This window comes from Amphibalanus amphitrite, unplaced genomic scaffold (assembly GCF_019059575.1).
Source record: "Amphibalanus amphitrite isolate SeventyFive unplaced genomic scaffold, NRLGWU_Aamphi_draft 000009F_arrow, whole genome shotgun sequence".
NCBI classification, from domain to species: Eukaryota; Metazoa; Arthropoda; class Thecostraca; order Balanomorpha; family Balanidae; genus Amphibalanus; species Amphibalanus amphitrite.
In genome coordinates, this window is record NW_024881505.1 from 477823 (window position 1) to 491340 (window position 13518).

Genomic DNA, 13518 nt, shown 5'->3' on the forward strand with positions numbered 1-13518 from the left:
TCTGACCACTGTCCTGTATTTTGATAGCAGTCTGAGGTTTATTAAATTATAGAACCAGATTCACGTATTCACGTATTCACGTATTTATCGGTGGGAGCTCGAAAAAAGTCTGAGCGCCGAAAACGAGAGCAGTGGGTTCTGGGTCTGCTGTCTGAAAACAAAAACATCCGCGGACCTCTGTCCACCAAACGGTCACAAATACAATGACAAACGCAAACCAAAATAGTGAACATAAATATCGGTATAATTACTTCAGCAGCGAAAACCTTAGCTGTAAGCACATGTTATAGTACACTTTTGTGGAACTTGGTTTCTCAAAGTGGCACTCAGCAAGTACGGCCCTCCAGCAAAAGAGTGGTTGGTTAGCCTATGTGCTTTTGGTGCAATAACTTTGAATGACAGAGACACCCCTGTAAAATGACTCAATAGAAATGAGAAGAGGGTTCGTGCACACACTTCGGCAATGGTTTCCAACAGCCATTAGACGTATTCATCAATGCAGATTGCTTATGTGATACTGGCAACCAACTACTAAATACCTGGAGGGCCGTAAATAGCATAGTATATTATTTTTAATTATCTCAACCTAATCAATAAAACAACATATCTTGCAGAAATCTACAGTTTCAAAACTAAACTTTTCCCATGTTATCGCTGCCCTACAGCGTTTTCGCGACAGTATAGAGGTACACATCAGCATGCAAAATCTGGTCAACTCATACATATGACTAGCGTATAAAATATCAGCACAACTGACGCATACACCTTATCACACTAGCAAATGTTGTAAGTCACAGCGGCTAAGGCCGATGTTTCTGGCAGACTGAGTGAGCTAAAATGTGAACAACAGATAATTCAGATGGCGACGACTATTTGCACGGACCATGCACGAGCAAGATACATGAGAGCATTACGAGCCGATCAAAATAATGCGGTCCCAGCATCCAACAAACTATAATTCACAGAACATGAGGGAATAATACATAGATGACAGATGGGCATACTCGCACGCTCATAAAATCATGCGATCGCACCTGACATGAAATGCAATATCCTAAGCATCCACCAGCGCTGACAAGCATCATACAGAACAGCGGTGGTGACTCCACCAAGCGTTTGCTTCACAGGTTTGCCTATTCACTTTTCCCCGTGGATCGCACCAGTACTGGCCGCTGGTTACCTAGGTTACCTGCACCGTCAACGGACAGCTGCGTGGCTAGGCTCCGACCTGATCAGCCGGCGCTGTCCTCAAACGTCTCTAGGAGGGTGTGCAGGTCGTCAGTAAGACTCCCGAGCAGCGCACGGTGCGAGGAGCCACTGGCGAACACCGCGTCCAAAAACTGCTCGCGCGCGAAAAATCCGAACACATGCTCCACCCGCGCTTTGGTTTTGTCCGTGAGATGGCGCTCGATCAGCGCCAGTATCGTTGCCTGCATGTCCGCCAGGCTCTTCAGGATAAAGTCGTGGTCGTACGTGAAGTCCACCTCGTAGAAGCTGATGATGGTGAGCGCCGTGGTCTGGAACTGGCGCTGGAACTTGTTGGCCAGCTGACGCTCCTCGGCGTTGAACTGGTCGTTGCGGTTCAGCAGGCCCACCTTCACCATGACCTTAATGATGTTCTTGGTGACCTTCTCGGCGGCCGCCTTGTCGCCGCTCTGAGAAAACAGTAACAAAGGGTTGGTCAAAGGGTTACCTACCGGTAAACCAGTAAGAAGCCGCTTACCGGCTAATGCCTTTTACGAAATCGATATAGTCAAGTTTCTTTTGTGAGTGCTGGACACTTTTAGAAATCCTTTTTTGAAGATATCACGGCTGGGTATCACATTCATAGTTCAAAATAAAGATTTTGTTCAACGCTCCTCTTGTTGTACATATAGGGATTGTCCAATTGAGATAAACAAACTTTGACCTCAAAGTGAGAAACACCTGAACAACAGCTATCTCATGCTTCTAAGGAAGCTATTCATCGCCATCAACTCAACCCATCACAAGCAAATATTTATTGCATCTCCGACAAATATTGTAGCCGCTGGCATTCGTCATCACTGATTCATCTGCCTCTATCCCACCAATGGCTGTATTCAGACTGTCTATCCGTGTCTGCACCCCTGACCGCGGATCGAGGGGCGCCTCTGTGCCGACGGTGGTGCCCGGCGGCCAAGTTTGACCGGCCGGCCGAGTGTTTGGGCCACGGGAATAGCGCGGCCATTGTGCGACATGAGTCGAGTGGCCGGGCGGCGACGGCCACTGGCGGCCGGCCAGCCCGGCAGCAGCGGGAGCGGCCGGCGGCCACCGTCAGTCCGCGCGGAGGTGCCGCCGACCGGCAGCGGCCGGAGTGGGGGAGGACAGGGGCGGAAAGAGGAGAAGGACCGGGGCAACGGAGAAGGATCACGGGAGAGTGCTGAGAAGGACTGAGCAGAGAGCTGAGTATGGCCCCGGAGAAGGACCGGGTAGAAAGCGGAGAAGGACCGGGGCAAATGGAAACCGGGCACCGGGCATGCCTGATATACATATGGTAGATGGGCTGAACGGATCAGGACGGGTCGGGCTGGTAATCTATCCTGAATACGCTACTGACCACTTGTTTGCAGAGAAGGCAGAGGTTATCCAGCAGCTGACTGGTGTTGTCGTCCACCAGCATCTTGGCCACCGTCTTGTTGCTCAGCTTGCTGGCGAGTTTCTTTTGCGCGCGCATGCCGATGTCCTTGGCTCGAAACTCGCTCATGGTCAGGCCCTATGCAGACACAGGCGGATAACGAAGTAATGCGATGCATCCAATGATTATACATGAACTTGAAAGACAACCGTGTCAAAACACAGCTTATGATATTCGCCGAAGATATTTAATTCGCAAAACACTAGAAAGCGTGCACACTGTTACATGAAGAGCTACAAAGTAGTTGCAGGACAAAACGAGAACTTAGACGGGATGCATAGATAGGCATTCAAATGATAGAAGAGACCAATGTTGACAACTGTCTTGCTACAGTTTGAAAGTCGGCATTCCATAAGCAAGGACGATGCCGTAGGAAGATAAAGAAGGAGAGGTACCTTACAATCCACTCTAAGAATAGGTGCAGGCATGACTTTAAAATCAATTTCAGCCTGTGTTCTTCATTCTTATCAACTCATTTGTCGCCTACTCGTAAGTTGCTCCAAGTGTGTGTCTCGTATGACTGATACGTTGACACGCATTGTTATGAATTATAAACAAATCCTATACCTACATCAGAAATCAGTGTCGTTGCTTTTTATTTAGCCTCCAACAGACGCTATGACATTTATTTATGTGTATAGTACACCACTGGATTGCCCCCAGTGGAGTTTACACTCCACTTCACTCTGCACCCGCCCGGCCGGGCGCTGCACGAGCCGCGTTTGCTGACGGAGCTGAGTTGCACCGAGCCGTGCTCCACCGACCAACCGTCGCCCTTACCCCTCACAGAAACACCGAGAGGCGAAAAAAGCCGCTGTTCTGCACAATACTACGCGCGTGTGTAAATATTGACACGAAGCGGCGGCTGTGCGAGTGTTGACACGGAGTCGGTTCTCCCTGAGACGGCCACCGAGACGGGGAGTTGGCCGGGTCACTGTTGGCTGGAGCCGTGCCGACCGAGCGGTGATCAAACGGCGGCGACGGCGACTCTGTCACCGTGAGTTCGTCTACGGCACAACTGTCACTCGGGGATGAGTCTGAGTGTAGGTCACTCGGTGACGCGCCCGTCACTTGGAGCTCAGACTTGCCTGTCGGTCAGAAGGGCGCCATCGCCGACCCGCCAGCAGCAGATCCCCTCTGCTGTCAGCTACCGCAGACAGTAATCATCGGTCTCCCCTCCGAGTGACGTGGCTGCCTGTCGCCCACAGATTGAGGCCCCTGTCGCTCAGCTCTGTGATGAGTGATCGCTCAAGTCACTCACCTCCGTCCCCGCTATCCGCTGAGCTCACGAGTCACGTCTCCGGACTCGCTAATGCTCCACTCCGGAATCCGCTCACGGCGGTGCCCGGAATTTCCTCATCCTCACGCCGTCCGAGATGGCTATTCTCGTCTTCGGGATGAACGCTCGTTCGTCTTCGGCCGCCCTGTCAGCATTTAGTCTCACAATCTGCCAACTGGGCCACTCAGTTTTGATAATCCATGACATTTGACATGGTTCCGTCTCTTCACGGTGCCACTAGAGACGGATAATTTTATTTCACTCCGACATAAATGTTGAGATAAGTAATGAATTTGATCTGGTCACCCGTTTAATTGCTGTTTTGTCTACTTATTTAAATCAAAATAACCGAAGGTTTGTTGTCAATAGTTAAAACACTATTCTTTAGAATTGTGTTTTTCTATTGAAAAACAAATCTGAGTTCCCTGACAATTTGGCAAAAGCTGCCTGAGATCAGTACCTACAACTTGATGCTCTTGAAAACGGCTGCTCCAAAAATTCTGATTTTTTCAGGATTTCTAGTGGGCCAGGTGATCTACGTTCTGGTATGGGTCTCCCCTCCGCGGACCATCTGGTGCACGTGCCACGTGACTTTTAAAATTCCCGTGTTAAGCCAATGGGCAAAATGAAAAAATGCGTTCCACGGCAGATTGCTCGAAAACGATCCAAACGACCCCCCATTTTCTTACATGCATATCAACCACCATTCGGTGCACTACCCATGGGTATGTCGCAAAGTGGCCGGAAAAGTCCAGAACCACGTGCCACGTGCCGTTGAAAATGACCCTGCACACCGGAAATTGGGACTTTTGGTCATTTCGGCGCACCCATGATGCATACTATGGCGTGGGTGACCAAACGATGGGTGTCATCCGGTCGGCAACTGTTTAAGGTGTCGTCCAGTGGGCCAAAGTGGTAGTTTCAAACTTTTGGGATCCACCACTCTGGGGATTCTTTTTGACAATATATGTACTTACGTTTCTTGGCGCAATGTTCATTCCACCCAGCCGGTCGTCAATGCGTTAGGTGACCCAAATGACGATTGACCTGATGGAAGTTGGGGGCGAGGAACACGCACGTGCCATCCGTTTTTTAATCGGGCGCTTTCATCTAGGAGATTTTTGCAGATATCTTTTGATTTGTGAAAATGACCAGCCTAGCGGTATGCCAGCCGCTGATAAGTTATTATCTTGCTGCGGCCGGGCGCTTATTTGCGGTGTTTGCGTTTGGCGGCTGGCGGGCGACTTTTAGTCGTCGGTTAGCAGTTAGCGTCGGTGCGGTGCGGGCGTTTTTTTCGGCATTTCGGCGTTTTTTTTTCTGTGTTGTTTGCGGCGGTCGGGCGATTTTTTGCCGTTTGCGTTGGCTTTTCGGGCGTGCGTTTTACACGTTTTGCGGTGTTTACGTTTTGCGGCGGGCGGGCGTTTTGTGTTTTTTGCGGTGTTTGTCTTTGGCGGCGGGCGGGCGGGCGGGCGATGCGGGCGGTTTTCTTTTTTTGCGTCGTTTGCGGTGTTAAATTTGTTTGCGGTTGGCGGCCGCTTTTTCGTTTTTTGCGGTGCTTTTTTGGCGGCGGGCGGGCGATTTTTAGGCGTTTTCTGTTGGCGGTTAGCGGGCGTGCGATGCGGGCGGTTTTATTGTTTTGCGGCGTTTTTGCGTTTTTTTATTTGCGGTTTGTGGCGGGCGTTTGTTTATTTTTGCGACCTTTGCGTTGGCGTTTCGGGCGTGCGTTTTGCGCGTTTTGCGGTGTTTGCGTTTTGCGGCGGGCGGGCGTTTTTCACAATTCAAAGTTCAAACCTTCGGGCCACAGCGCTCCTCGAAAAGCGCTGCCCTCGAGTAAAGCAATGCTTAGTGACAGATTATTTAAATCATGTCTTCCGATAGTCATAGGATGCGACATTATAGACATGAAACACATCTACGGAAGAGGTAATTTATAATAAATAAAAAACGTAACGAGCAATCCATTGCCACCTATGCTGACCAGAAAAACGTCCAGAACCCAGATGCTTAAAAAATATAAAAAATATTGCTTCTTTACTGTTTAATGTTTATATGCCTGACCAACGGCCAAACACTATCAAAACGATGCATTCATAATAGACGGTGCATTCTGGCTGGGAAAGTATGACATCACAACTTGCCTCACTCTTAGGACCTTTTTATTTTATTTATTTGTCATTATGCATACCTTTCCGAGCCTGCTACATTGTTCCGATGACCGATAATAACCTGTCTTTTACTGGCAAGCAGCGAGCCCAAGTATAACTCTCTCGCCTGCCTCCAAGCTCTTTACTTCTATAGCCCATCAATGACATGAGCAGCAGCCATGTTTATGGTCGGTTCGCGTGCGGCCGCAGCATCACATGCAGTAGGCCGGCGCGGTGGGGTCGGACGCCTGAGTTCCGGCCGGGGTCGGCGAGTGCGGAGGTCCTGGCCAGGTGCACGGCTAGTGTGGCGGTGCAGGGCCGCCACCGCAGAGGTCAGCTAAAAGGTAGCGAACGGCTAACAGCGATTAGAAATGCAATTAACAGCGGCAGAACGGATACGTGTGGTCCATGGAATCTATGGTAACTGCAGCGCCGCACATAAGCGGGGCAGCAAGCTTTATAGTGTTACGTGACCTTTGCCTTTGTCTGGCCGTCTTGATAGGTATACCTATATGTCCCGGTCACCTTTCCATTCAATAATCGAACGGCTTATGTTTTCGGTCACACACCGATTTTTTTCTTTATTGCTCCTTTTATGTGCGTTCTGTTTAAACGTCAATGCATTCTCCTCAGGAGAGAATGAGGTGTTGACATACAGGAAGATTAAAACGGCCTCTTATAATACCATAACAAAACAAATACGCTTAGTTTGACGATTGATTATATAGCTTCATGAATGACAGTCACAGTCACATGTGACCGAGGGAGGCGTGCAAACATTTCCAGGACATGTCGCGGGACATTAGCATTTTTCTCTCTCTACCACAGTTCCACTCGCTCAAAACCGACACCATTCACACCCGAGCTCATACATATTCCGGCGGCCGGACGGGCGGGCGGCGCACCACAGCTTCTCTCTCTCTACCCCGGCAGGAAGACGGAAGTCGCAATCTGCGTCCGCTGGGCGCAGGAAGCCGTCTACCGACCGGCACACGCCGGGACGGCCGAGGGATGGGTCGGACGGCGCCGGGCGCGACCCGCTCCCTCCACGAGCGGCCCTCTGTGTATATGCCGTGTGCATGGTGTGGGACGCAAATGATTGCACCAGAGTCGACTCTATTTACGTTCAGCCTCTGTTCGTACTCGTGTGTCGGTGCGTCGAACGAAGTCCCGTGACCGCAGTTCATCCCCTTCTCAGCGTAAAGCCCAGTTTTGAGCATGTGAATGTTTATATAGGTGCTTTGACCTCAAGAGTTTACGCTTGCGAAACGTCTATCGGAAAGAAAAAATCAGGGCACATTGTCACAAGAGACTAGAGCGAGAAAAATAGGACCTATGTTGGCATTGCAAGCAGAAACACCTCACCTTGGAGTCACCAGCCGAAGTTGACGTTCCAATCTCCGAGCCGCCGGCAGTCAGCACTTCCCACGGAACCACCCACCCGTCAGCATGAGCGCCCTGTACCTACCGGCGGGGGCACCACACGCGCTCACAACCCACACGGCCCCGCCGGCGGACGAACCACTGACACGGCCCAACCCGACGGCCGTCCGCGGCAGCACTGCTGCCATCTGCCGGCGGCGGCCGAAAATTAGGGCAGAACAGAACGAGCGGGGAGACCGGCTAAAGGTATGTGGATTACGGGTGCTGCATTACTGCAAATGATTATTACTTTTTTATCGTCTTTTGCACATTGAAATGTTAAATGTATGGATTTAGGAGCTGTGCGCCCCAATTTATGTGCTGAGAAACAGGCCAGCTCACAGTGACTCAGTCGTCTCTGTGCGTGTTTAGGTATGTAGTCCTACCTACTGCGTTCGCAGGGAAGATTGACCAGTGACACAAATACCTACCTTATCTCACGCTTCTCTCCGAGCTTCCTCAATCATTTTTTTAGTGATTATATCCGGCGCATGAATGTTATGTGCGTCCCTAAACGTCATCGTAGTGACGTAGTCTACTTTTCGAAATTCCATTCCAATGGATATCTTTGTTACCTAGACATCCTCCGATAGTGAAAAAGTTTCCATGTAGAAAATGTAGCACTATACATTTAGATAACACCTGATGAATCTGGAATGGAAGATTTTTTGGTTGTCCAGACACCATACCTAACGGAGTTACCGCGTGTCACTACGTTTTGCGGTCGTGGTATTCCATGACCAGACCTCACCCCGACCGTGGAGCCAACTTGGTCACGGATTTAGGGAGTCAGTGCAGCGCCATGCCAGGACTAGATTTGACAATAACTTGCAGCACTGCTACTTTATGGTGTGCATATGTCAGGCAGGATGCTCTCGAATCTCCATGCCGGTATGAACCGTTTTACAATCTATTACAACGCTATGGGCGCAAAATGACCTCGTAGTCGGCGCGCCCCTAACCCCCAACAAACAAACTATTACAACGCTCTCTTTGCGGCAAGCTATAAACAGAAGCATTTTCGATTCAAAATACTTGTGTGAGTTGAGTACCTTACCTCGAAAGTGCAGAGCGTGACAGAAATGAATCTCATATTGCAGTGACCAAAGTATGTTCATCAGTTGACAGCTACCTTGTCAAATGCTAAATCAATGTTCCAGTTAGCAAACTCGCAAGTGATCTCGCCTTTGACGAACTCAAGAGAACTCGCCTTTGACGAACCGGCACACCTTGAAAAAGTCAACGCTGCTTGTAACCTGTTCGGCACATGATCAGAAAATAGCCGGAACCCGAACAAACAGGTCAAAGCTAAATATATGCAACTGTTGGGCATCAACATTGCGTTGGTGCAGGGACCCCTCGCGGTTTATGTATCTTGCGAGCGTTGTGATTTGTGATGCGAACGTTGTGATTTGAGATGTGAACGTTGGGAGATACGCTAAATGTCACGCACCTAAACATTAAACATGGCAACCTTTCACCTTTCGTTGATAAGGAATGGTATAGTTGATTAATGCTGAGCGATGCGCAATTTTTCATAAGCAAACACATCAAATATGAATCTCGCCCTAGGTGTTCTTTGTGTGGGTGTACTGTTGACACATGGAATGCTAGGCAAAAAGCCAGTCCACGCATCATTTATTATCCATGTTAGCACACCGGTAGTCACAGAGGACGCGTCACACGCCACAATCATTCCCAATGCGATTCACTATTCACTGTACAGCACAGAGCAACACTCCACCAAAAAAGGTACCTAAACGTTCGACCTGGAACCGCGACTAAGCGACGGCAGGTCCCGTACCCCGTCTATGAACCGACGGTAGTGTACCTGACTGCGGCCCCTATCGTCACGGCCGGCCCGCCGACACTGCCCGTCCCGTGTCGCGGTGCGCCCTAGGATCTCGCGGGCGCCTCCTACTTGAACATGCCGTACTCCATGCGCTGCCACAGGTACTTGGGATCGGCGTGCGCGTAGAACTCGCAGATCTCGGGGTCGGTGAAGCCGCGGTTGGGCCGCTCGTAGATGGGCAGGTCGTACAGCTGGCCCACCTTCCAGCCGGGCACGTCCTTCATCAGGCGCGCCTCCTCCTCCCGGTTCCGGCTCAGCTGCTTCAGGTACCTGACACGCATATTCAGAGGTGAGCTACAGACCCCGTCACGGCTTTACATACTCTACACTGTCTAAGCTGTCAAGCGCTATCCTCACAGAAGCCAAACGCAGGTAAAATGAGGTCAAGAGCATGCAGTTTTAATCACCAAAAACTTATTATAGAATAGCATGACAGCATACTCGTATATGCCAATGAATGATCAATATAAATTTCATTCACACACCAGTATAACAGAATAAATTACAGCAACAAAAGTGTGACCGAATATGGTGCAAATGTTTAGATGTCTAATTGAATGAATATTTAATATTTCTGGCACAAGTAAATGGACAAATTAAGCAGGAATTGCAAAAAGGAGATACATAGCATATTTAACTTTGGAAATTGCTCTCATCACAGAAAAATACTCACTCCCTGTCACGCTCTGCAAGAAGAATGGGGAAGATTGCATTGTGACTGCTGCGCTGCTCAATTTTTCTATTCTTGAACACCTTGTGCATCCGATGTGTGAGCCAAAAACCGAATGCGAACAGTCCAAGGTAGCCAGCAATCATCTGATAACCTGAAAGATAGAAAAATGTCTTAGTTTTATCACATAGATACTCATTATGTTTAAAGTCTGGCAAATATTTAATAATCATAGACCTCTCTACTTCTATGAAGTTAGCATATAAATATAGAGGTCTATGAATTAACTCAAGATGCAGCCTGGTAAGTGGCAACCATGGATGGGATGCATCATGCAACAACTGGGCCGTGGCTTTGGGAAATTAAGGCCTAGGATTGCTAACCATGTGGATTTTTGTACAATTTTAAACAAGCTTTCCATAAAAGTTCATTTTTTTTAGGTAAACAATAAAAAATACTCATATTCAGTCAAGTTCAACACCAGGGAGGGGCACACAGCAGATGATTCTATTAAAGGTCATTGTGCAAAGCAATTGCATCCAGTATCCACTGATCTGCTGTAAAACTTCAAAATTTGTTGACCTACCATGATAAATCCCATGGATAAAGTAGTTTTTTTAGTACCTACTATGCATCTTTGTTGATGTAATCCATAATCATGTCCATAATATGGACAAAAAGTTTAGTTTTCTTAAAAAGACCACCCCAGAGGGGTGTTCACGGGCACCGCACACTGCTGCGTACGGTGTGTGCGGTACGTCCAGCAGGCGTGGGGGTAGGGGATGGGTAGGCGGCTCTGACGTCACGGCTGCGTGCGGTGGACGGTCCGCTGTGGCCAGTCCCGACCGGCCACAGCGGTCGCTGTGTGCGGTGACGCAAGGCTGACGTAGGGACGCAGTGGGCGGAGCTTGGAGGCTGTGTGCGGTCCGACCGCACACAGGGTCAGTGAACAGCCCTCTGCTTAGACATAGATTTGGGTTAAAGGGACCCTCCCACCTTAACATTAGTTTTGAGTTGAGATAGCCAAATTGGTGGCCATGGCCTGAAAATACCGGTTTGGGCATTCACAACATCGAAAAATGCCTTAATTCGGAGATATGGAATTTCAAACTTGCAGTTTTCGGATTCTAAGGGGCTAATGCATTGGTATGCCCCCTTAGAATTTGTGACGTCAGCGGAGATCTAACGATTTTTAAATCTTTTACTAAAACGTTTGGCAGCACGCGGTGGTATATGCTGCTTTGCGCGCAACAAATGCCGCACTTTCAAATAAAGTCGCTAGGAACAGCGGAGATCCCAAAAAGTAAACAAAAGTAAAAGTCTAATATCTTGAAAACCGGTGAATATTTTTCGATGAAATTTGGTAGATATTCATTTTTGCTCTTTCTGAACCGAGCGACATCACTTTCATGCCAATTCATTAACTTTTTTGAAGGTGGGAGGGTCCCTTTAACATTAGAATTGAGTTGAGAATTGAGATAGCCAAACTGGTCCTTGGCTCACAATCACCGGTTTCAGCACTCACAACGTAAAGAAATGCCTTCAATCGAAAATATTTAATTTCAAAATTGCAGCACTTGTACTCAGATGGGCTAATGCATTTGAATGCCCCATCTGAATTTTTTATGTCAGCATAGATCTAGTGATTTCAAATCTTTTACTAAAACCTCTGCAAGGCTGTTGTGGTACCTTAGGTGTGCTGCCTTGAGCCCAATATCGATATCTGCCACACTTTTAAGATATACCTACCAAATTATTGCTTTCAAATGACATCAGGGAACAGATCAAGCTGCAAAAAATAAACAAAAGTAAACATCTAATGTTTCAGAACTGGTGATTTTTTGATTTGTTAGATACATATTTATTTTTGCTCTCTCTGAACCACAATACATCACTTTACTGCCTATTCATCAACTTCTTTGAGGGTGGGAGGGTCCCTTTAAAAAATACAAAGGTATATACCATTTTTCATCATTTTTTTGCACAAAATTCGGTAAATATTTACTTTAGGTCCGCAATATTATTTTAACAAGAAAAAATGCACATTCTTACACTATTTGATGTCCTGAATTCAGATATGATGCTTAAATGCATCAAAAATGTAAAATAAGATACTAAAACCCCAGTACATTACACCGCACTGCTGCACAATACACACTGAAGGAAGCACGCTTCCGCGACAAAAACGAAACATACAACGCTGCCCTATAAAAGAAAAAAATGATGCGGATATTCATTAGTTTTCGACGTTATGAAAATGACGTCATAATACCAAAGCACAAGAAAAACGGTGAATAAAAAAGAGAAAATATTTAGCAAAGGTAATAGAGCATGAGAAAATGATCAGAACATAACCAAACCTTACCTAACCTGACCTACTGATGTTTGCCTACTGGGGGAAAAGGAAAAAGTGACTTGCATGAATAGATTGCAAGCAATGGTAAGTCAAATATTTCTAGGTTAAGTGGTTATGCATCAGGCTTCAGGCCTTCGGCCTGAAGCCAGATACACAACCACTTAACCTAAAAATATTTGACTTACCATTGCCTGTAATCTCTCCTAAGGCATTGCCTTCGGCACTGCACCGCTCCGCCTCAATTATTTTGACGTCACTTTCCTCACAATTTATTATCATCCGTGATTTCGCTCAACCTTGGTTGGACCATTTGTAGCGGGTGCGCCGCGCAGACACGTGCAGTTCCGGTCGGAGGTGGGGCCGTTGGTGGTGATACTGATGATAGTAGTGTACTGGTGCTTTAAAATTGGTTTCTAGAAGGAATAAGTATCAGAAATGAAATCAGGAGGTCTTAGAGTATCGTGTGAATGACTTTTATTTACCCCTCTGTTTTGCGGACCTAAAGTAAATAAATACCCAAAATTCAGTTAATTAAAGCATTTGACTATAGTAATTGCCTGTCAGCTGATAAAAGGGGATTTATTTTGAATTCCTTTGCACAAACCTGTGAAGAACTTCTTGGCAGGAACACGAGTCCAGTTGACAGCAGCATATCCACCAGGTGGTGGCATATCTTGTTTTACCCCAGCCATGGTGACAAATTATCTTTTTTATCTGATTAATTTCCACCCCTCTCCCCACACACACACACAACGCATTCCAATACAACCTTTTTTTTTCACAAAACATGCGCTGCAATCGTACAATGTGCGCAGCTAACGTCAAACTTTTCACAAAATGCTTTATTACACTATACGTTTTTTTACGGATTGAATTTTCGGAGTCTAGTGTTTAAGTGAAGATTTTGGATGAATTATTCTATTTTTTTGCACGCTTAACAACTTTTTTTGTTGAAAAGCTGTAATCACAACGCGGAAAAATATATTGTTCTTGATTGAAGAGTCACGACTAGTAATTTATACTGGTCTTGAATCGCGTACACAAAACATTATAGTTTTAATGTTTTAATTGGATTTTATCGAATAATTGAAATATTTTGATAACTACTGGGGAAACGCAATAGAATAAATTGATGAAAA

At 47.1% G+C, this 13518-nt stretch overlaps 2 protein-coding genes across 2 annotated transcripts; both read right to left on the reverse strand.

Moving 5' to 3' along the window:
- Window positions 1–7640, reverse strand: LOC122379898 (tumor necrosis factor alpha-induced protein 8-like protein). The gene is made up of 3 exons (XM_043362482.1): window positions 7445–7640; window positions 2579–2734; window positions 1–1655 (listed from the first exon to the last, which is right to left on the reverse strand). Exons 2-3 carry the CDS (start codon window positions 2723–2725, stop codon window positions 1233–1235), a joined length of 570 nt encoding a protein of 189 aa, XP_043218417.1. The 5' UTR covers window positions 2726–2734; window positions 7445–7640; the 3' UTR covers window positions 1–1232.
- A 1471-nt stretch (window positions 7641–9111) lies between these two features.
- Window positions 9112–13181, reverse strand: LOC122379899 (NADH dehydrogenase [ubiquinone] 1 alpha subcomplex subunit 13-like). The gene is made up of 3 exons (XM_043362499.1): window positions 12984–13181; window positions 10027–10177; window positions 9112–9623 (listed from the first exon to the last, which is right to left on the reverse strand). Exons 1-3 carry the CDS (start codon window positions 13069–13071, stop codon window positions 9419–9421), a joined length of 444 nt encoding a protein of 147 aa, XP_043218434.1. The 5' UTR covers window positions 13072–13181; the 3' UTR covers window positions 9112–9418.
- Window positions 13182–13518: the final 337 nt, after the last annotated feature.